The sequence below is a fragment of the Chelonia mydas genome, chromosome 7, assembly GCF_015237465.2.
Source record: "Chelonia mydas isolate rCheMyd1 chromosome 7, rCheMyd1.pri.v2, whole genome shotgun sequence".
Taxonomy (NCBI): domain Eukaryota; kingdom Metazoa; phylum Chordata; order Testudines; family Cheloniidae; genus Chelonia; species Chelonia mydas.
Window position 1 is genome coordinate 105,934,543 of NC_057853.1, and position 23,507 is coordinate 105,958,049.

The window sequence follows — 23,507 nt, forward strand, 5'->3', positions numbered from 1 at the left end:
ACTCACATTGCCTCTGAGTCTCTTCCTCTTTATTCTCTGGCTTACAGGGAGCTTCTTTCTTTTGCTGCCCTCTCAAATTCCATTTGATCAACTTTTCCTCCTTGAGTTTTCCTTTCCACCATCCCCCTCCAAATGGCTGTTGTTGGCAGCCATCAGATTATATTAAAAACCTGTTGAAGGCACCCATTCTCTGAGGAAAGATGAGATATTGAGTTGTATTGTAACATCCATTGTTTAATTTTACGATTAGGTCTCAAGTGATATAAGAGTAAACTGTCCTTTTAAAAATGAACAGTCCCACGTTCTGCACTGATGTAAACCTCCTTCAGCTCACTGAATTTAATGGAGTCGTACCAAGGTTAAATTAGGGCAGGATCTGACTGTGTGTGAAACCAAATGCCAGCGCTAAGTAATAAATCCTTCCATTTTTTATTACAGTCTTGTTTGTGCTGCAACAAACAAACACACGCACCATGGGAAAGGACCGTGGCCCTGCTCCTGCTCCCATAGAAGTAAATGGAACTTTTGCCGCTGATTTCCCTGGAAGCAGTATTGGGTCCATTTTTTAAAGAGCCATGCACACCTCTGGCGCATTAATCAAACAGAACACCTGCACTGTAAACTGCACACTAATGGCTGTGTGTTTACCATAGTTACATTAGACCAAGAGGTTCCACTGCCAAAGCCTAATGCCCATTTAACAGCAAGGCACTTTTTTTCCCCCTGGGTCTATGGAACACTCTTAGGTAATTATTGAGAGCTAGATGGAACCCAGTTACAGTGCAGGTGTGCAAAGGATGCGTGAAGCCTTTGCATCACTTGCATCTCCTCTACAGTGGTAAGACCCAATGGCTGCCTCTCCAAGTTCCCCTGTAGACTCTAGCCACCCCAAAAGGGGTTGGCTAGATGCATCCACCCTCTCAGGGAGGTAGGAATAGGCATGATCCCCATGCATGCTTGGGAACACTGGAAGATGTCTTTCCTGAGTTCCTACTCTCTCAGCTTCTGCTCTCAGGTCTTCTTATACATTGCTCTGTATGTATGCTATAGCTTTGCATCACAAAATGACTGTGTCAGCACTTCCATGGTACCTGAAGCCTTAGGGCTGTATTAAAATGGTGTAATTCTGGAGTAATACAATGGATTTGTATTTACTCTGTATTTGCACTGATTTAATTAAGAGCAGAATTTTGGCTCTTTCTCTGTGAATTAGTATGAGCACAGGAGGGTAAATTCTTCAGTGCATGGATCATGCCATATTTGTTCTGGGAGACACTGGGCTACTATAAAGTAATTATGTATCTGGAGTAGGCACTATAAAAATAATAATGTATTGTATGTTTCTTGTACTGTCTCATAAATTCTGAACAGCAGACTTTCTGGGCTGATCTGTGCAGAGCAAAGTTGATCTGACCACTCCCCTGTTCCTGCGTCTGCTCTGTTCAAGGCTATTCCCCTTTCAGAGGTCAGAGCAGGGCTGCTCTTAGACCAGCTCTAAGTAGTCCCAAGAACCCCAAACTGCAGCCAAATCTAATTAGATTCACCCTTACCCACAAAACCATTTGTAAAATATGCGGTCAAAAGTTGGATTAGGAGCTTGATTCTGGTCTTGCTGATATTGGTATAAATCTGAGTCAGTGGAATTATACCAATGTCAAACCAGAACCAGGCCCCTAATTTCTACCTTGTATCTTTGACACAGTATTTTCTACCTCCTAACAAATTACAAACATTCTCACTGTGTTAGAAACCAAGGGCTTATTGTGCTGTTTTGGAAAAAGCAGAGCTCCTGAACCTACCTGAATCTGCAGTCAAGAAAAATGTGAAAAAAATGGCTTAAACACCCTTAGATTTGTTTCTAGTCTGAGACGTGCACCCACCCCCGCAGACATTTTCCAAGTTCATCTGACTCTTAACTGCTCTTGGTTTCACTATTACTCCATAGTTTTCCATAGCAGTTTATTATTCCTCTTATACTAATCCGATGTTTTATGAAGTATGTAATTCTCTAAACTTCACAGACAAAGAGGCATGTTGTAGTTCAGCTGATTGGATGTTCCGAGATGAACTTCGGATTCTAAGATCTAAAACTGTGTGTTTTTCCTGGATAGAAATTGGATAATGTGTACTAGCTGAATTCTGGGACAGATCCTTTCTTATAGCAAAGGTAACTGACTCTTGGAACTGTTCCTTGCTCCTAAGTGACTGCAGTTATTTTAGGGCTGGTGGTTTGCAATACTCGTTATGGTTTACTAATGAAACCAAATTGGTGACCTTTCTCCTTACCAAAAAATGATAACACGCAGATGTACAAAAACCCACATTCATGTGCAGTTTTATTGGTGCATTACAACATTACATTTCCTTCACATTAAGAGAGCATGAAATTAAAATACACTGATCCACAAAAATGCTTTCCTTACGCTGACTTGTACTGGTAATTATAGCTCCTATGGCCTTTTCTGTAAGTTTCATTTTATTACATTTTTCATAATTTTAATTACACCTTAATCAAAGCTTTTCCATGGTCTGTTTTATTACTTTCAATTTAATTACATCCATTAAAAATACTTTCTTTGCTGCATTGCAAAGTCCTTTTCACCCATTTATCTTGCAATATAAGTATTATGGTGCACAACATTTCATATGCCAGCATTTTCACAGTTGCGTTTCTTCTAAGTGCTTTGTCAGCCTTTCCCATCCCAACTAAGAAGGGGAATATAGCTAACTTGTATCAAAGTCCATTAAAATAGTGGGGATTTTTACAGCACATTTAGGAGGCCCTACTCATTTTTTAAGAATATACCAGATTTATATAAAAATGTGTAAAATGCACTATATCTCAATAATAAAAGTTCAATTTCAGTTTAAGAATGTTTTTAATATTTGCATACATGCCAGAAGCCAGGTTTTTCCACTAAAAGACAAAGCTAATGGAAAAGTCCTACAAAATTTATAGAAATGATAAATTTGCTAGTTTTCTTAATCATCCTATATAAAATTATATCCCTGATTTAGAATTCTGTAGAATGGTGTAAAAACTCTATAGCAAGGAGATAATTCTTTATTACATTTGCTTAGGTTTCTAGAGTAATGATTGGTCTACTATAGCTGGGTTTTGTTGGTAAAGCTAAACTGGGAAAACCCTCCTAGTGAGGATGCAGTTAAACCGGCATAACTATGCTTATATTGGTTTAATTTATGTCATTCTGAGGAACTGGCATAAGCTATAGTGGCATATAAAAACAGTTATGCTGGTATAATTTTATCTACACTAGGGCCTATAGCACCAGTATAAACCAGGCCTAATTTCTGTGGATCCCCTATTGGTCTCATTCCTATTGCATTTTCTATGACTTTTCCATAAGGTCATTTCCTATTAATGTATATTTCACAATTTTGTATATGTTTTTATTAAATGACTTTGGCAGCATTCTTTTGCGTGCATTTTTTTTTATTTAGAAAAAGGATTCATAACTCGTTTTTCTTCTATAAAAATTCAAATGTTGCCAATCAGGGAATAGCTCTTCTCAAAAAATCTACAAAGTGTACCTTTGACAAAAATAAATGACAAGCCTTTACACTGAGACACACAGCTTTTTTGAATCACAAAACGCCTACAAGGCCAATACATATTCCAACAGGAACACATTAGTTATAAGGTAGCTATGGCACCGGTCTCCTCCAGTCTAAAGCACCATAATGGATATTGTTGATCAAAGCTGTCATGATCACCTAAAAGAGCTGATCTAGCCAAGAAATGTTCAACTGTCAGGGTGTGATTTTTAGAACATTTTACCTGCTCTTTCCTAATCCATCTATTAAAAGAAATGCTGGAAGCTGACACTCTGCCATTCAAAGGTACATCATTTCACTGGAGTGTGATATGTTTTTAATATGTCATACTGCATGAATAATGAATGGAAACATGAACCTAAAAAAATAAATTAACTAACATAGGTTGGACATACACATAGTTACCCCCTCTGCACTGCATCCAAAGCCCATTGGAGTACTATGAAATGATTCCCAATCACTTAATGGGCTTTGGATCAGGCAACAAGATGACCCTTACAAATGCTAGGCTTAGCAATATGATGAATTGAAAATGGGGAAATGAGCAAATGGAATATTTTTCTCAGAATTCAGCCAGGCATATTACAGTGCTGGAAACTGGCTGAAGCATTCATACATGTGAAACCAATGCTGATGAACCAAAGTCCTTACATTCCTTAAGATCACAACCAATGCTGGAGTGAGTCATTAGAGACAATTCTACCAGGACAGCTGTGGCACATTGAGATTCACAGAAAACATGGTGTTTCTTCAACTGTGCAGTTCTAGGATTTTTGCTTGTTTGTTTTTAAGATTGCAGCTTGTTGTATGCTATGGGAGTTGCTGCAGTTTCATTCAATTTTGAAAATAATTCCTGCACGAGCTCTCAGAAAAAAATGCTAATATTTTAATATCCAGTTTCTAATCCAGCCTATGAACATATGTTATTGCAAGCTGACAATTTCCACAGCTTTGGCTCACTCTGCTGTCAGCCTCATCCTCCAAAACCCTTGATGTGAGTAGACTTGGCTCTTTTCACACTCTTGCTCTTCATACATTTCAGCAACTGTTTAATTACCAGCCCAGAATAACCCTGCCAAAACTTGATAACTAGCACTTCAACATCATGTGGAAGATATATTATGTTAGAAGACTACAACAGAAACATAAGGAAGTTACCCCTTACACATCAAATTATATAAAGAAATAGACCAAGGGCTGATTATGGCGGTTGCTGAAAACCTCCTGAAAGTGATGACCACACTCAACACTCACTGAAGTCATGGACAGTTGAGGACAATCTGCTTCCTAGGAGGTGCTCAGCATGACACAGCATCCACTGTTTTCAGATTGACTGTATCTTCAAATACCTCTCATTCAAAACTATTCAGTTAACTAGCCTGTTTTTGGCATGTTCTTTCTATTGACACTTTTCTCCTCCCTGGATTTTTTTTGTTCTGGCAACGGACTGAAAACAGACAGCTGGACAAAACAGTGTGCACTGAAAACTGAACCTTAAAAGTAAGAGGATGTTACTGTATGAAAAAGAATATCTTAAAAAAAAATCACTGCCCAAATGTACTGTAGGAAACATCATGTTAAGAGACCAGTTTGGAGGAATGTGAGAAGGGCTAAAAGTTCATTGTGCACAGTTATTAGTCATACTGGTCCTTCAGTTATTCCCTCTAGAGGCAGGCTGGTAGCATTATCTGCTGTAGGTCTCTCTTCTTTCTTCGTTGAGGTCTGAACTAGGAGGCTGACGTAAGGTTTATGGCAAGCCATGTTACCCAAAGGTGGGTAGTGCTGTCTGTAGCAAATATAAGCGAAAATGAGGCCAATGATTCCTCCGACAAAAGCATCTAGGTAGGAAAAGCAACAAAAAATCAAGCATGTTAGTGTTGAAATAGCAGCCAATATCAATGGGGGTGGATGGGGGGAATTAAAGCCTGCATCCAAGAGGTGGAAAGGTTCCCAATGAGTGTAAGTGACATTGCATTGGGGCCTTAATAAGAATATCAGAACGGCCACCTTAGGTCAGCCCAATGGTCCATTTAGTGCCAAAGACTTCAGAGGAAATGAACAGAACAGGGCAATTTCAAGTGATCCATCCCAGTCATCCAGTCCCAGCTTCTGGCAGTTGGAGATTTAGGGAAACCCAGAGCAGGGGTTTGTGACCCTGACCATTGATGGACTTACCCTCCATGAACTTATCCAATTCTTTTTGGAACCCAGTTATACTTTTAGTCTTCACAACATCCCCTGGCAACCAGTTCCAAATGTTGACTGTTCACTGTGTGAAGTACTTCATTATGTTTGTGTTAAGCCTTCTCCCAATTAATTTCATTGGGTGACCCTTGGTTTTTCTGTTATGTGAAGTGGTAAACAACAGTTCCATATTCACTTTCTTCATTCCATTCATGATTTTATAGACCACTATCACAGTGATCTCCATTCCCTCTGTCCTAATCGATAGCATCACATTGGAACTCCTGCTGGAAAATGTCAATATAATGGCAACTCTCATTATATTGATGAAGATGAGAGAACAGCACCCTTTTCATTTAGAGAGGATACTAGGACTCCCAGAGTATCCAGAGCTGCAAGCACACTGTTAATTATGTTATGTCCTTTCCACTATGATCAACTTAGTTAGTTTCAGTATAATGACCTCCTTTTGACTCAAACTTCTCCTGACAGCATTGGACTTTACAGCTCAGGCAGGAGTGTTTTTACTTTCTCTCAGGTTCTTCAAACAAGAGCAGCTGGGAAACCTTGTGTGTTTGTCCTTTCTCTGTCCTTTAAAAAAGAGCTCACCCTTCCTGGAGGCTTTTGAATTATGAAGATTAGTACCTTTTCTTTAGGTTATTGATATGGCATGATTGATAACTCAGGCCTCAATTCTGCCAGTCTTACATATAGTAAGTAGCACCTTACTCATGAGTATTCTGATGGACTTCACTGTTACTACTCACAAGTTGCTATATGTAGCGAGGATACACAATCATGTGTTCCTACTACTCTATACTGTACACTACACCCACCTGTTACATCTCCTTAATTAGAGCTAGATTGTACAAACCTTTACATTGCTGAGCACAAGTTGACATGTACAGCCCCACTGAAGTCAAAGAGATTGCTTGTGTGGGTACATTCTTGTGTGGGTAAATGCTCACCAGTATGACCAAGTGTTTCACAATCTAGCCATTCATACACTTTTTGGGGTAGGGACTGCTTTTATTGTATGTTTGTACACCATCCACCACAGAGGGATTCTGATCCTGACCAAGGCCCATGGAAACTACCACAATACAAACTAACCACATGACTGCAGTGCTTTAGATCTCTGGGTTGCTGATCTTGCCCCACGTACTCCACAAAATTAGAGTAAGCATTTTCAGTCTGGTTTTCTCCAAGAAGACGCCTGTGTTTAGTTTGAGATCCTAGTAGAGACAGTCTTGCAAAATACTATTTTTAATTAATTTACCAACAATAGAAAGGGAACATTGTTCCAGACTCCTTGTTTACCCCGGTTCTATATATTTCCATTTATCTAGTTAATAAATTCATTGGAATCTTTTCAGATTAGAGAAAGCCATGTGTTGAGTTAGGGTCTTAAAATAGTCAATGTATTTGGGATTTTATATGAAATATGCTAATCTGTTATAGTTCACTAATGCCAGCACAAAGATAATGAACACTATCCTTTCCATCACAACTGAAGGCGGCTCGGAGAAAGCTCATAATATTGATTCTGAGATTCCGTTCTATGGCTTTTTAATGTAAGGTAATGCTATTTCCTCTTTCACCTACAGTTCACTAAGTCCTGTACAGTATATTGATAGTCCTTGCTCATTCCCCACTGGGCAGTTAAGGTTGTATCACAAAGCCACCATAAATAATTTAACACAATTGGCTGTCTCCACTGAGCACAAAAGACAGGGGCTGAGCTACAATGCTAAATTTTACAGAGTGACTCGTCCCTCCCTGGAGACTGCGGTTTTCTCAGGTAAGAGCTAAGGTCACTTGCAGGATAACATGGCTGCCTGAATAATCTCTGGTTTGTGAGCAGCCAGCCGAGTTTTCAGCATCATCTCCTTAAGCTTCAAAGACAAACATATGCAGCTGTAATGGACATAGTGGTAACCCCTTGGGTGTAATCTATTTCCACAACATATAAAACACACCATAATTATCTGCCTCACAGCACATATTTTAGTCCATAAATAATTCTTGCTCTTGGCAGGATAAAACACACTGCAAACATGCATAGACCAAGCTAGAGAATAATTACTGAATCTTTTCTCACAGACACGCACAGTTTTAATACTACATTCCACAGCATATCTATCTCTATGCACATGAATTTGCCGAAATAATTAGTCTGCAATTTCAAGTGGTTATCTGAATTTTTTAAAATTTAATTTCTATTTTTCTTCATTGATTTAGAATGTTCCACTATCCTTAAAATGTCTTGTCGATAAATTGCTATAAAAATGACTGTCTACACTTGAAATTGTTGCTATTTTACTGTACATTACTTGTACAGCTGATCAATGTTGTTTGACCAAATTTTTTTTCTGTCAGAAAATATGGTTTCATCTAAATCGATTTTGACTAGATATTTTAAATTTTCAAATCAGAAAAAGTACAATGAAAAATTTTGTTTTGAATAGGATAAACCCACTTTTCCATGTTTTGTTTTAAAATTCTTAAATGTGTTGAGGTTGTTTGAGATAAGCATGCAAAGCAAACCATTTTTAAAGTTTCTAATTTTTAAAATTTCTTTAACAAACACTTTGTTTCATTTTCTTTAATTATTATTTTGAGGTCTGTATTGTCAATGATTGGTAATAATTTTGCAGGTTTAGCAAAAACTTATTTTTAAGAAAAAGCAAAAATACTTCAATTTTGCCATTTTAAATTGTTGAAGGTTAAGTTGCTAAAGCGCAGATTTTACTTTTTTTTCCTGAAATAACTTCTTGGGTAACCCCTCTTTGTTAACAAAACATCAGGGCTGCTACTGCACTGACTGTGAATTGAATATCAAGCCACCAGAATGAAGGGCTCTTGCAACACCAAACTTTTTGGTGATTTGTCTGAATGTTTTGTTTTCAAAATGTTTTGTTGTTGTTTTGTTTTTGCTCTCTTTGGGTGTTGCAAAGGGCTCAGAAATGCAAATGTAGTTCCAAAAAAACATCAATTTGTTGCTTCTTTTAAAAGGAGACAACAAACTTGGGTAAGAACACCATCAGGGCTAAAGATTTTTTTCCAACTGTCCAAGATTAACCACTAGTGCCTAAAATATTCGTGGTTTGTGTACATGGATAGCTTTAACTGTGTAAGTGGCAAAAGAGGGGATTTCGCACCCCCCCCCATCTTTACCCATCCAGGGCATACAGACAAAGACATGATAAGAACTGGTTTGTTCTTCAACATCTTACAAATATATAACAGCACCAGTTTTAGCTACAAATTAAGTGAGTTTGAGTTCTTACTGTTGTTAACATCTGGAAAATTTAAGTGCAATTTTGGTAACATTTAATCAAGTAACATTTGTAAATCCCAGTTTTGGAATAAGAAATTTGCAACCTTATAGTGCAAATTACACTATAATCGAGTACCTTTTTCTTTTCCTTTCCCCCCCTATATGCTTGAGATAAAATAAGGTTTTTCTTAGTAACTGTGATTTTATGAACAAATGTCTGATCCCAGGCGGAATTCGTTCATAAAAAAGAGGGATTATATTATGATAATTGGGCTTACAAATTTATTCTAATTGTGAGCTCCATTGTAAAGGATATGTGAAAGTTCATAAAATGTCATAATAACCTATAATAGCAAATGTTAATGGGAACAGATGCAAAAAAACCTGATAAAAATAACCTCAGAATTAGTCAAAACAGAAAAGTCTACTGATATAATTCAAGGACTATGTCAAAATCATGCTTGGTAAAGACAAAAGGTATGTAACTGGATTATAATGAACTGCAATTGGTATGTCGGATATTAGGTCTTATATTAGGAACAAAATAATGAGGGGATGAGCTATTCCACCCATCACTCCCTTTTTGGGGGGAACCTTAAAGAAAGACTTTGGGGGGGAAATTAGAAAGCACAGACGAAGCTACTGGAGCGAGCTGCACCATCATGGCTGCCATCCCCAGTGTTTCCTGGGACCCTGGGCCTTCTTCGTCCTAATCCTGAGGGATGTGCTGACCAGATCGGGCCAGAGGGAGGGATTCAGACGACATTGGTATCCCTGCTTGAGCTAAATCCTAAACACCTCTAAGAATAAGCAAAATAGGACTTTAACAACAGCAGCAGCAACAGCTCCAGCTCATCTCAGCTAACTTCTTCTCTTTTACCCAAAAGGACAATTATTACTATCTTTAATACCATCTAAAAGATTGTCAAACACGGGTTTTTTTCCCTTCCAAAACTCTCTCTAGCTAAAGGGAAAATGAACAAGGGGTGCTGTTAAAATGAAAGCCTTACTTAATACTCTACATTTCAAATGCTTTAATTGTTTTGCCTACTTTTCTTTATCTTTAATAAAAGGTTAAAATGATTTTGAATGGTGTGTTTGCCATGGTACTAAGCAGGCTCAGGTTTCTATACAGCAAAAACTGTTTAAGGCTGTTTAATGTTAGACAGTGACTGGCTTATGTTAAGACCTTTGAACCATTTATTCCATGTAAATCAATATGACAGTGGCAGGATCTTCTGACTCTGAGATCTGATTGCAGAATGAGGAAAGCACTGCATGTTCCTGCAATAAAGACCATGTCATGATAAAATACGTTCTGAATATTTTAATTTGCAGTTGCGACTTAGTGAACATACACTGGTACAATGTTACATTGTACATATTAAATCCACCCAGCTAACATCTGAGAATTAGTGCATTCTGAAGTAAAATCCTGGAATCAAAAATATCTGCCAGAAGCTATGGAAAATCAATTTTATTTTTTATTGGACATGATGTGACTATGATATAGTTTCCTTACTAAATTAGGTGATTAATTTGGAAACAGAGGTTCTCATTCCTCCAAAGCCATTATGACTGTAGCCTTTTACCCAAACATCTGTTCTACTAAGAAGTTGTAAGACATGAAGCTTTGAGCGTGGGAAAAAGTTGTCACCATCCGTATTCTATACTATATATCTTACGATGCCACAATCCACCTAGTAACATTTCAGAAAGAGTCCTGTAGTTTTCTGTTCTGCAGTAATGGGCCAAAACATGTTTATATGCATTCAATCATATATAAAAACACACAGATATACTGGGCCCCATCATATTCACACACACTGTTGGAACTAAAATGATGCCTAGAACTAGCAGCGAGCCAAACAAGCTATAACCACTCCATCCCTGGAGCTCTCACTGCAGAAATACAAGGATAAGAAAAAGGAAAGGTATCACCATGACTCACCTTGCCAATGATGCTTGTAATCACACATGCGTGACAGGGCAATCATCATGGCACAATACAGAGGCAGAATTGCTGCACAAAGCCGCCAGCTTTTCCCTCGGCCATTTTCGGTGAAGCAGTGCAACTTTCCAGCTAAGTAGAAGGTCGTAAAGCCAAGGCCTGAAAATGCAACTGCCGAAGAAAAACACAAAATTACAGAATCATGTAATTAACAACTGGAGTAAGAGTGTGATCCTGTGAGGTTTAACAGAGAAGTGAGAGGCCTGTGATATACAGGAGTCAGACTAGATGATAGGGTGGTCCCTTCTGGCCTTAAACTCTATGACTTTATGACAGGTATCTTTCTACTGCAACATGGTCCTGGTCCTAAGGTCCTTTTAGGTTTTCGGATATTAGAACCAGAAGGATACACAAAGCACAGGCCATGCATCCTGAACCGAGATAAACTGTAATGACCATATGGGGGAGCCACGGGTGCAGAGTATCTGGTGGGAGGCACACAGCACTCTTTAGTCTCAGGCCCATATCCACTGTGTAAACCGGAGTAATCTATTGTTTTCTGTCAAGGTCCAAATTTCTCGGTCAAGGAATAATCAAGGTCCAGACTCCAGAGAAAATAATACAAAAGTAATAACAATAACAATAATGATAATAAAATCATAATAAATAATAATAATAAGTAAATATAAAGATTTTGCGGTCTGTTCAAAAGCATCTGGCAGTCCAGACAGAGGCAAAGTGTGTGTGTGTTGGGGGGGGGGGGGGGGGGGGGGGGGGGGGCAGAATGTGGGAGTCACGTGCCCCGCCAGGTTTTCTGCATGGGCAGTACCGAGCATGCTCACAAGAACTGAGCATGCTCAGTAACACCACTGAAACCGGCTGTCCTCACTCTGTCCCCCCACTATTGGTAGGCACAGGTCATCTCTGAGTTCGGATTTGGCCAATTGTCTGCCCATTGACAACCCCTGTAAACTTTGCACACACAATAATTGAGAAGTTTGCACAGTAATAATCCCCGCCTTCATCTTAACAGTATTGATATATCTTGGCTATTTTAGTTATAAAAAATTAACCTTCCTAACAGCTGACTTTTAAATGTTTTTTGTTAAAAGGCAATAGTGACATTACAAATCTTAGGCTCAAGCCTACAAGTTCTGAGTTTTGGCTACTCGGTCCCATGCAAGATTGGGCCTATTATTAATACATGCTTTCCATATCTGTGATATACATCTATACACTAATACAAGGTAATGAGGTTGAGTAAATACTTCAGAATAAATCCACCTGCCTTTCAAAGATGTGCAGCTCACACATAACCCACCAAATCCCAGAATACTGTGATCTCTCTCTTTATTTTTTAATCTTTTCAGTAAAGTTTTCTTTAACAGTGAACTCTTTTCCTCTGGAAAAGCCAGATCTCCTATCCAGTATTACATATTTATCTTTTGCTTTATGGCATCCGTTCCAATAAGCACTTAAGCATATGCTTAACTTTAGGCACAAGGTTAAGAGTTCTGATGAACTGGAGCCTTTGCTGGAAAGTCCATGATTGATGGTGTAAAAGGATTCACTCATATAAAGATATTTTGATATATTTAAAAGATATTATTGGGTTCCGTTTACTTGCTTCTATATCACATTCTTAGCTAGCAGTTATGACAGAATCCAAATGCCAAGTTTCTATATACCGAATGTTTTTATACAGATTGCTGTTCACATTCCAGATAGCTGGTGATGGATCTGGGCAGTGATTTAACCAAAAAAAAAAAGTTTTTTTTTACTTTTTAATAAAAATATGTATCTTATACATTTTAAACATTTGTTGTAGTAAATGTAGTGCTGATGAAAGGCATGGAACAAACAGCACTGGAAAACAAAGTCTTTTGTTGCTCCACAAAAAGGGTACAAACACAGAGTAACACAGAGAGGCTCACCTATGAGCCTTAACTACGGTCTGGAAGGACCAGCTGTAGGAACGATAGCAGACATTGCTCTCTAGACAGCTGATCCAAAGCCCATTGACATCAATGGGAGTCTTTCCACTGACTTCAGTGAGTGTCAGATCAGATCCTTATATTCATTTTCTAATCCTGTAAATTGCTGAGTACCTTCTCTAAGAAGATGAAGGAAGTTGCAACTAATTCATTGATAATTCCACATAACTTAAATATATTGGTTTCACTCTGATTTGAGGTTATGATTCGAATTCTATTTATGCATGTGTCTAGTGAAAAACAGTCTAATTAATACACTGCCATTACGGAAGTAAATGGAGTCCTGAATATTCATGGGGTACCTAATAAAAATAATTGTAAAGAACTACCTGTGTACCTCCCTGTGACATCTGTTATGCGTTTGTCACTGTAAGAACTAGGCATTACTCGTTTATTGACACATGAATTAGTCACCGTCATATGATAAAAGCCACCGATCCCACTCTCGTAGAATTCAATGGCAAAACTCTCATTGATCTTGGATCAAGCCCAGATTTGTTTACTAAACTTATGCTTAGGGCTTTCAAATATCCTTCACATACTTTCCATCGCTAAATGAAATACGAAATAAAGTAATTACCTTTGTGTTCTGCAGATGAATCTATGGAATGGTCAATTTTAGTTGATACCACAGTGGAGCATTTTCATACATTTCAACCATGCAGACAATGTAGTTACTGAAGACTAGTTTTTCACTTTTAAACTCACAAATGAATTGTCTCTTTTGAACAGACGTAGCAGATAGAGATGGGATGCATACTAAGCATCCAACAGGGGCACCAAACACTTAGTTTTGGATAGCCCCCTTCAGCCTTTGGTGATTTCACTACATTCTTCCTGGCTGAAGAAGGTGGGAAGTGGACTCTGAAACCCAGGTAAGTGTCTAATACACTCCATCACAATGAAAAGTCTCCTATAGATAGTAAACCTACTTTTTAATTATTATTTCAAAAAAGCTTTTAGGATGTGGGTATAGACTGTGCCCAAATCAATGGATAGTAAAACAGACAGCACTGGAAAACAAAGTCTTTTGTTGCTCCACAAAAAGGGTACAAAAATGGTATTTTTCTACTGCAACATCCTTCTATCTCTACAGCAGTGGTTCTCAAACTGTGGGTCAGGACCCCAAAGTGGGTCATGACCCCCTTTGAATGGGGTCGCCAGGGCTGGCTTACACTTGCTGGGGTCTGGGGCTCAAGCCTGAGCCCCACTACCCAGGGCTGAAGCCAAAGCCCAGGGGCTTCAGCCCTGGGCAGCAGGACTCAGGTTGCAGGCCCCCTGCCTGGGCCTGAAGCCCTTGAGCTTCAGCTTTGGCCTCCCTTCCCGGAGCGGTGGGGTTTGGGCTTTGGTCCCCCACCCAAGGCAGTGGGGCTTGGGCGAGCTCAGGCTTCAGTTCCCCCCTCCTGGGGTCGTGAAGTAATTTTTGTCGTCAGAAGGGGGTTGCGGTGCAATGCAGTTTGAGAACCCCTGCTCTAGAGGACATGTTGTGGTGGTTTCCTCCCATGTTCAAAGCTAGTCTTAACTTGATGCATGCTTTTTATCTTCTTTACTTGATGACCTAAGTGAGATGTGTAATAATAGGATGGACTAGCAGGGTATAAAACAGAATCTGACCCAGATGTTCATCACCACTCAAATGTAATCAGATTCCCTTTTTGAAATAATACTAAAAAAGTAGGTTTACTTTTTTTCCCATGTCTCTCCTTTCCCCCCTCACCCTACAATTTCTGTGTGCCTTTCCACCTCCTTGTTCTTTCCATGACTGCAAAAGGGAAAGCTGAAATACATTGACAATGGTATTTCCTTCAATCCATCTGGAAGCACATAATGTAATAAATTTCACTAGCGAGCCTCCACTTGTGATATTTGCAGCCCCTAGCAGTTCAGAGAGTTTGGATAAGCATCTGAATTTTGTACTGATTTTCCAAACCTAGCCTCTGAACAGTTGAGAAGTACCCCTGTGCAGCAGCAATCGCTCTTTGTAATGTAGGTCTTCAGGTCACCCCTACTCGTATTCAGAATTGCTGTGGTTTGAAAGACAATTCCAATGCAGAAAAAAGCAGCAAACACAATTTACATTTTAGTCTGGGGAGCAACGTATTTTCCCACAGTGAAAACTCCAGCGAGGTGTTGTTTAGCATCTCTTAGGATCACGACCAACATTGAAGGGAAAAAAACAGCAATTAAAATATGTTAATATGTTAATGTCAGCCCCTATATTTTATTAATGCTTTGAGAATATAAAATTCACCTGGTATTCAGAAAAACAGATTTCTGGGTGCCTGTCTCAATATTTGTACATTATGAGGGGATGCAGGAACAGTCTTACTTTCCATACATCATGCAATTTAAAAAATGGGAGTTTCTTCCTTAATTTCTTTAATCTAAACCTTTTTATTTTCAGGCATGTAATTTTCACATTCCTAGTGCAAGAAATATTGGGTTCTATTAAGATGCTCCAGGGCCATAGATTTTTGCAAAGGCAGTGAGACAAATATTAATCATAGACAGCGGTGCCCACCAAAAAAAAAAAAAAAGCACCGTGTTGCATTTCAATGAACTTAATTAGCCCCTAAAGACAAAGGACCTAACCAAAGCTTTTTTTAGATAAGATCATTATTAGTTTCAAAAAGAGGATGGTAAGTACAGAACTTCCTTGATATTTATCATTTGCATAGGCTGTATCATCTCAGGGGGATTCTCAGGGAACTTAGTATCAGGGGGTAGCCGTGTTAGTCTGTATCCACAGAAACAACCAGGAGTCCGGAGGCATCTTAAAGACTAACAGATTTATTTGGGCATAAGATTTTGTGGGTAAAAAACCACTTCTTCAGATGCATGGAGTGAAAATTACAGATGCAGGCATTATATAATGACACATGAAGGGAAGGGAGTTACCTCACAAGTGGAGAACCAGTGTTGACAGGGCCAATTTGATCAGGGTGGATGTAGTCCACTCCCATTAATACATGAGGAGGTGTCAATTCCAGGAAAGGCAAAGCTGCTTTTGTAATAAACCAGCTACTCCCAGTCCCTATTCAAGCCCAAACTAATGGTGTTAAATTTGCAAATGAATTTCAGTTCTGCTGTTTTTCTTTGAAGTCTGTTTCTGAAGTTTTTTGTTCAAGTATGGCTACTTTAAAATCTGTTACTGAATGTCGAGGAAGATTGAAGTGTTCTCTTACTGGCTTTTATATGTTACCATTCCTGATGTCCGATTTGTGTCCATTTATTCTTTCCCTATTACTGGGAGTGGACTACATCCACCCTGATCGAATTGGCCCTGTCAACACTGGTTCTCCACTTGTGAGGTAACTCCCTTTCCTTCATGTGTCATTATATAAGGTTACCATATTTGAACATTCAAAAAAGAGGACACTCCATGGGGGGGGGTATTTGCTCGCGCCCCCCAGCCCCACCCCACCCCAACTCCACCCCTTCCCCGCCCCCATTCCAACCCCTTCCCCAAAGTCCCTGCCACAACTCTGCCCCCTCCCTGCCCCATTGGACCCCTTCCCCAAATCCCCGCCCCGGCCCCACCTCCTCCCCTGAGAGCGCCGCATTCTCCCTCCTCCCCGCTCTCTCCCAGCCACGCGAAACAGCTGTTTCATGGCACAAACGCTGGAAACAAGGGGGGAAAAGCGGGCACTCTCTCAAGTGATTAACATTCACTTTCTTTCTCGAATGATCAACATTTACTCTCTTCCTTGAATGATCAACTCTTCTTTGGGGAAAAATAATAATGGCAAAATCCCGGATGTTTTTAGATATTTAAAAATTCCTCCCGGATGGCAATTTAAGAACCAAAAAGCCAGACATGTCTGGGAAAATACAGATGTATGGTAACCCTACATTATATAATGCCTGCATCTGTAATTTTCACTCCATGCATCTGAAGAAGTGTTTTTTTACCCACGAAAGCTTATGCCCAAATAAATCTGGTAGTCTTTAAGGTGCCACCGGACTCCTTGTTTTTTTTCAGAGAACTTAGTGACAGAGGGGTATCAAAATTTGGAGACTCTTTGGGCAGATATACATTACAGCCTAAGTCAAATTACTTATGTCTCTCGGGTGGGGGGGGAACCTCCTCCCTACCACCCAAGAGATGCAAGTTCTGCGCTGTCCATACTAGTGTTATGTCAGCGGGAGACACTCTCTAGCTGACATAGGGCTTGTCTACATTACCTGCTGGATCGATGGGCAGCGATCGATCCAGCGGGGGTCGATTTATCGTATCTAGTCTAGACATGATAAATCGATCGCCGAGCGCTCTCCTGTCAACTCCGGTACTCCACCGGGGCAAGAGGCAAGCGGAGTTGACGGGAGAGTGTCAGCCGTCGACTTACCGCAGTGAAGACACCGCAGTAAGTAGATCTAAGTACGTCAACTTCAGCTATGTTATTCGCTTAGCTGAAGTTGCGTAACTTAGATCGATTCCCCCCATCCCCCAGTGTAGACCAGGCCATAGCTTCCACCTCTCGCAGAGGTGAAGCAATTATGCCAACAGGAGAGCGCTCTCCCGTTGGCATAGCGTGTCTGCACCAGATGTGCTCCAGCTGCGCCGATGTAACACTGTAGTGTAGACTTGCCTCTAGCTTCAAATACATTACAAAGTAAAACAAAGGGAAACAACTCATCAACTGGGGTTCAAAACCCTCTTAAGATGGAATTCCTTCAAAGTTTCTCTTCTGTGAAGAGAAAATGTTGTAATTTTGAAACACTGACAGTGATTCTACTTGGACTGAAATGACGTATTACTGGATTAAATGGGCAGTGTGATGCAATTAGCGTCAGAGACCTTTAATGCTGATTTGAACAGCTGAGTCATGGCAGGCCATGTATATTATAAACATTCAGTCTGTTGCAAAGCATATTACAGCTATATCAAGTACTGATTTTTAAGTTTGCTGGCAGTTCCAATTTTTTTGAAAATTGATAAAAAACATTTTTCAGAATTTTCAGCACCCCCCAACCCCCTATTTCCTCACTCACCTAGGATGTAGGAAACCCAGATTCAGATCTCCACACTTTATATGAAACTGGGCCAGAGAGTGAGAATGATTCTGTAGCTTGGTGGTCAGCGCACTCACCTGGGTTTCAGTCCCTGCTCCAGTGAATATTTAATTATTTATACAAAGTAGAATAGCTTCAATAGGAGAAATTAAGACCCATCCTAGAACAGCCACTACCATAGAGGAGAGATCTGAACTCACTTCTCCCATATCCCAGGTGAGTGCATTAGCCTATCTGATATAAACAGAGAGGGCCCTCCTTTTCCTCAATGTTGTGAACAGCACCTAAGTCCCCTTGTGAATCTAGCCCGGAAAATCTAAATGTTTCATTTTGAAAATGTTGAAATGAACGATAGAAGCAGTAGATGTGATATAGCTTGACTTTTAGTAAGGCTTTTGATATGGTCTCACATTACCTTCTCATAAACAAACTAGGAAAATACAGCCTAGATGGATCAGTTCTGCGTCTGGTTCTGTTCAATATCTTCATCAATGATTTAGATAATGGCATAGAGAGTACACTTATAACATTTGCAGACGATACCAAGCTGGGAGGGGTTGCAAGTGCCTTGGAGGATAGGATTAAAATTCAAAATGATCTGGACAAACTGCAGAAATGGTCTGAAGTAAACAGTATGAAATTCAATAAGGACAAATACAAAGTACTCCACTTAGGAAGGAACAATCAGTTGCACACATACAAAATAGGAAATGACTGTCTTGGACAGGGGTGGGTAAACTATGCCCCAGGGGCCGCATGTGGCCCTTCAGACGTTTTAATCCGGCCCTCAAGCTCCTGCCAGGGAGCAGAGTCTGGGGCTTGCTCCAATCTGGAGCTCCAGCCAGGGAGCAGGTTTGGGGGCTTGTCCCGCTTCACATATGCCGTGGCTCCGGGTGGCTCCTGAAAGTAGCGGCATGTCCCCCCCTCCAGCTCCTATGTGGAGGGTCAAACAGGGAGCTCTGCTCGCTGCCCCCACCCCAAGCACCGCCCCCGCAGCTCCCATTGGCCAGGGCTCCCATTGGCTGCGCCTCTGCGTACGAGCTGGAGGGGGAACATGCCGCTGCTTCTGGGAGCTACTTGAGGTAAGCACCAGCCGGAGCCTGCATCCCTGATCCCTTCCTGCACCCCAACCTCCTGCCCGAGCTGTGATCCCCCTACCACCCGCCAAACCCCTCGGTCCCAGCCTGGAGCACCCTCTTGCACCCCCAACCCCTCATCCCCAGTCCCACCCCAGAGCCCGCACCCCTCCCGCATTCCAACCCCCAATTTTGTTAGCATTCATGGCCCGCCATACAAGTTCCATACCCAGATGTGCCCCTCGGGCCAAAAAGTTTGGCCACTCCAGTCTAGGAAGCACTACTGTGGAAAGGGATCTGAGGGTTATAGTGGATCACAAGCTAAATATGAGTCAACAGTGTAACGCTGTTGCAGAAAAACCCGAACATCATTCTGGGATGTATTAGCAGGATTTTGTCCGCAAGACCTGAGAAGTAATTTTTCCTCTCTACTCTGTTCTGATTAGGCCTCAACTGAAGTATTGTGTCCAGTTTTGGGTGCCACATTTCAGGAAAGATGTGGATAAATGGGAGAAAGTGAGGACAAAGCAACAAAAATGATTAAAGGTCTAGAAAACATGACCTATGAGAGAAGATTGAAAAAGTTGGGTTTGTTTAGTCTGGAGAAGAGAAGACTCAGAGAAAACATGATAACAGTTTTCAAGTACATAAAAGGTTGTTACAAGGAGGAGGGAGAAAAATTGTTCTCCTTAGCCTCTGAGGATAGAACAAGAAGCAATGGGCTTAAATTGCAGCAAGGGCGATTTAGGCTGGGCATTAGGAAAAATTTCCTAACTGTCTGGGTGGTTAAGCACTGGAATAAATTGCCTAGGGAGGTTGTGGAATCTCCATCATTGGAGATTTTTAAGAGCAGGTTAGACAAACACCTGTCAGGGATGGTCTATATAATACTTAGTCCTGCCATGAGTGAAGGAGACTGGACTAGATGACCTCTCGAGGTCCCCTCCAGTCATGATTCTATGGTTCTGACATTTCTGAAATTGTTTTCCTTTTTTTTCCAATAAAAAAAATCACTGAAATTGACATGAATTTGTGAAATGTTTCAATTGTCTCAAATCTACATTTTTCAGGAAAAAAAAATTCTGGATGAAAAATTCTGCCCAGCTCTAAGGAATAATTTAAGCACATTATCATCATGCAGGTGCCCCTTAGACAAAGGATCCATGTACATTTTTATACTTTATACAATATCTGAACCCATTGTGAAGTCTTTAGGGAGATCATTAAAAACCTTCCTATATGTAAAATCTTTTGCATTGTGAATTTCCACTTTGTGGGCTTGGATTCTTCTGTAGAATTCCCTTCATGGTGATACATAAATAAATGAAAAGCAGATAGAGCTGTAGTTAAATGTACTCCATATAAACAATATATGGGTGACTGAGAGTGTTATAAATTACATGCATTTAATTCTGAAGGCAAGAAGGTAATTAAAAGCATAGGCTAAGAGGTCAAGTCACAGCAAACTGTATCTGATTCAAAAGAATGTAGGCAAACCATCCCTACTTTTATTAAGGAACCTCCACATCTGCCTTGTATTCTGTTCTATTCAATCTAATCCACAATGCAATGTCCAGAACTGTATTGATGTGTTATATTGTTCTGAAGATTGGTGGCAGAATCTAATAACATAAAAAATCATCCCTTTAAAAGTATGGTGGAATATAGTGGTAGATTTATCTTGATGAAGCCTGGATCAAGTCCAATCAAAGAGCCTGGTACAAAAAAATCAAAATGCTCATGGCATTACTGGTCCCTTTCCCATGCTCTGTATTTGTTCAGAGCATGAAAAATTTCCATTGAGGTCAGTGGAAGTTCCTATCATAAAAGAATGCTCAATACACAGTTGGATCTGTATTTGCAGTGTAGGTGGAAAGACACATTTTGCCTTAGGCTGTTAGCTTGTAACTCTGAACTCAAGGGCAGAAATAAAGACTGACTCACAAACTCTCCTGGGGGGACTTATGCCCCACATAAGATGAAAAAGTAAAGTCATGATGCTTTAGCGTGTGGCCGTGAAACCAATATTCTCCAGCCAAGCTTTACATTACAGTGTTGTGAGATTGACTTTCTAAAACCTGGAATGTGTACATCCAGAACCCAGCTGCGTGTCCCCATGGCCTCAGTGTGTACTGTCAGCAGCAGAGAGAACACGGACTCAGCAGTTAGCAGCTCTCAGATGGAGGAGCATCAAAAAGAGAAGTAAGAGTAGACTCTGACATCATTGGATTGCTGTGCACTCTGTGTAGGCTGCTACTTTGCTTGCTGGCTATATTTTGAAGACTATGGTTAGTCAACAACATTAATACAGGCAATTCACTCTGTAAAAAGGATCAAATACTGCTTTTAGGATAATATTCTCAGTGCCCAGCTATTCATATAGGCTTCTCTGGATGGTGAACTAAATTCCTTAGCATTCTTTTCTATACATACTTTGCTTGTTTGATTTTTGCTACTACAGCCTTATGGGTTATGCAGACCTGCAAGTCAGAAGTGTTGTAAGGATATGCTTGCAGGAGATTATAATTTAGAGAGACACCCTCATAAGGGACGGTATTATGAACATAGGAATGTGGAGATGTGCCCTGGAGGCAGGGGTTGGGACCACTGTATGGCTGTTGCAGCAGCTCACTACAGCTCTCCAGTTTGTTGTATTAAGTTTTATTCCTTTCTCATTCATTTGTTTGTTATTTAATGAACCCCAAGATCGTTACAGGAGTCTAACTGATTTTGCTTTGAGTATGGTTGCAAACCTATTCGTTTACTTACTGTACAATGTGTTCCATCAAACAATCCATACCTCAGTGATGTTACAAAGGAATCTTGACCACTCATCTCTCTGCTAATCATAGGAATTCCCTATTCTTATGCACAGAACAAGTCTCTTTTGAGTACCAGTACACACTGGACCAACCTGTCACTGGCTTATATCGGGCCAGTGTACATTGAGCTTACACAGCCCCCTGTGACTTACATTGTTCAGACCACTGCCTATCTCATTAGCCAAACAGGGCCCTTTATACAATTCCCAGTAAAGCTTCCTCTTTGTCTTTTGTTTTTACTTTAGTATGTTTCTGTCTGATTGGGTATGTCAGTACACTTGCTGTGTGAAATGATCCGCAAATTATATGATGCTTTATGTACATTTTATCACTCCTTTTCTCACAATCACATCCCCATCCTGCTCTCAAGACACTGATACTGAGATGAACACTTTGATTCTGTGCTCCTTACCAGCAAATGAGCAAATCTGAGGAATATCAATTTGAGGGAACAGGAATTTACTCAGAACTAACACATCCACAAATGTTCTGAATCTGTAAAAGAGTCTCCTTTGATCAAAACACAACCTCTTATATTCATAGACTTTATGAGTCAGCTAGCTCAATGAAGCTGGCTCATTTTTTGCTTGCATTCCTGATTTGCTACCAGCTTGCTGTTCTGATGCTAATAATATTATAGTAATGTGATCAGTACTAGAGATGGAATGAAAGAGAATTTTTTATCTAACTCCTTCCTCCTGAACACCTAAGGTGCAGATGAAGTAGGACTCAGTCAGAAGCAAACCACACCTGACTTGGTCTTGGTTTGACCAAAAAGAAGACTAAATCAGGGCCACTCTGGGCCCTTTCTGCTTATTATCTAAGACCCCGATTCAGCAAAGTACTTAGTGTAGGACCAAAGAAAGAACAGACACATACCAGGTGCTTCAGCAAGGAACTAGAGAACGATCCCTTAAATCCTTCAAACAACATATCAATACATGTTGTCTTACTTCAGAGTAATGAGGTACATGCACAACCTCAACAGGACTACTCACATGCATCTTTACATGTATTCTTAATTGCCTTGCTAATTAGGGCCTAATTCTGCAACAAGGGCCCAGCTGGTACCCTCTAGGGCCCTCTTAGGTACCTGTTAAAAAGGAAAAACCTCTCCTTTTATTTTAAGAGCAAGCTGAATGTACTATTGGTGTACAGTGAACATCCTGAACATATCCTCTGACATGATACTGAGACACTGCAAGAATATCTAAAACAAAATCTCCAGCCCTTTGGCTATTTTAAAAAAATTCAGAATGTTCACCTTGACTCTCTTTACCTAGCAAATTACAGTATGTATTTTACTTGCCATTTAAATGATCAGATATGCTATTCATGCCTTACATCATTATGTTTTACAGACCTGATGTATTTCTGAACGTTTAACTTGTGACTCAGTAGAGGAGCAGAATAGATGTGAATGAGCACCAGGCTGTCATTCACATAGGGGCTTTGCTGAGGTCATAAACCACTCAAATGCAGCTAAGTTGATTTGCACAGCAGCACAACCCAGGGTTGAAACCCAGCGAGTTTCAGCTTGACGATGGTGATGTCCTGGAGCTCGCATATTTCCTTTCCATTAGCGTACATGGGAGTATTTGTGAATTGCTG

At 40.1% G+C, this 23,507-nt stretch overlaps 1 protein-coding gene across 2 annotated transcripts in view; it reads right to left on the reverse strand.

Moving 5' to 3' along the window:
- Positions 1 to 4,325: 4,325 nt before the first annotated feature.
- PLPP4 (phospholipid phosphatase 4) overlaps positions 4,326 to 23,507 on the reverse strand; it is a 91,961-nt gene continuing 72,779 nt past the window's right edge. The window contains exons 6-7 of one of the 2 annotated variants that reach the window (XM_007064215.4): positions 10,992 to 11,162; positions 4,326 to 5,414 (exon numbers count right to left, since the gene is read on the reverse strand). In XM_007064215.4, the coding sequence (XP_007064277.1) occupies positions 5,215 to 5,414; positions 10,992 to 11,162 (371 nt within the window). In that variant the 3' untranslated portion in view covers positions 4,326 to 5,214. Of the gene's footprint in view, positions 5,415 to 9,758; positions 10,325 to 10,991; positions 11,163 to 23,507 lie in introns of those variants that run through there. The other variant, XM_043551856.1, reaches the window with a different exon arrangement.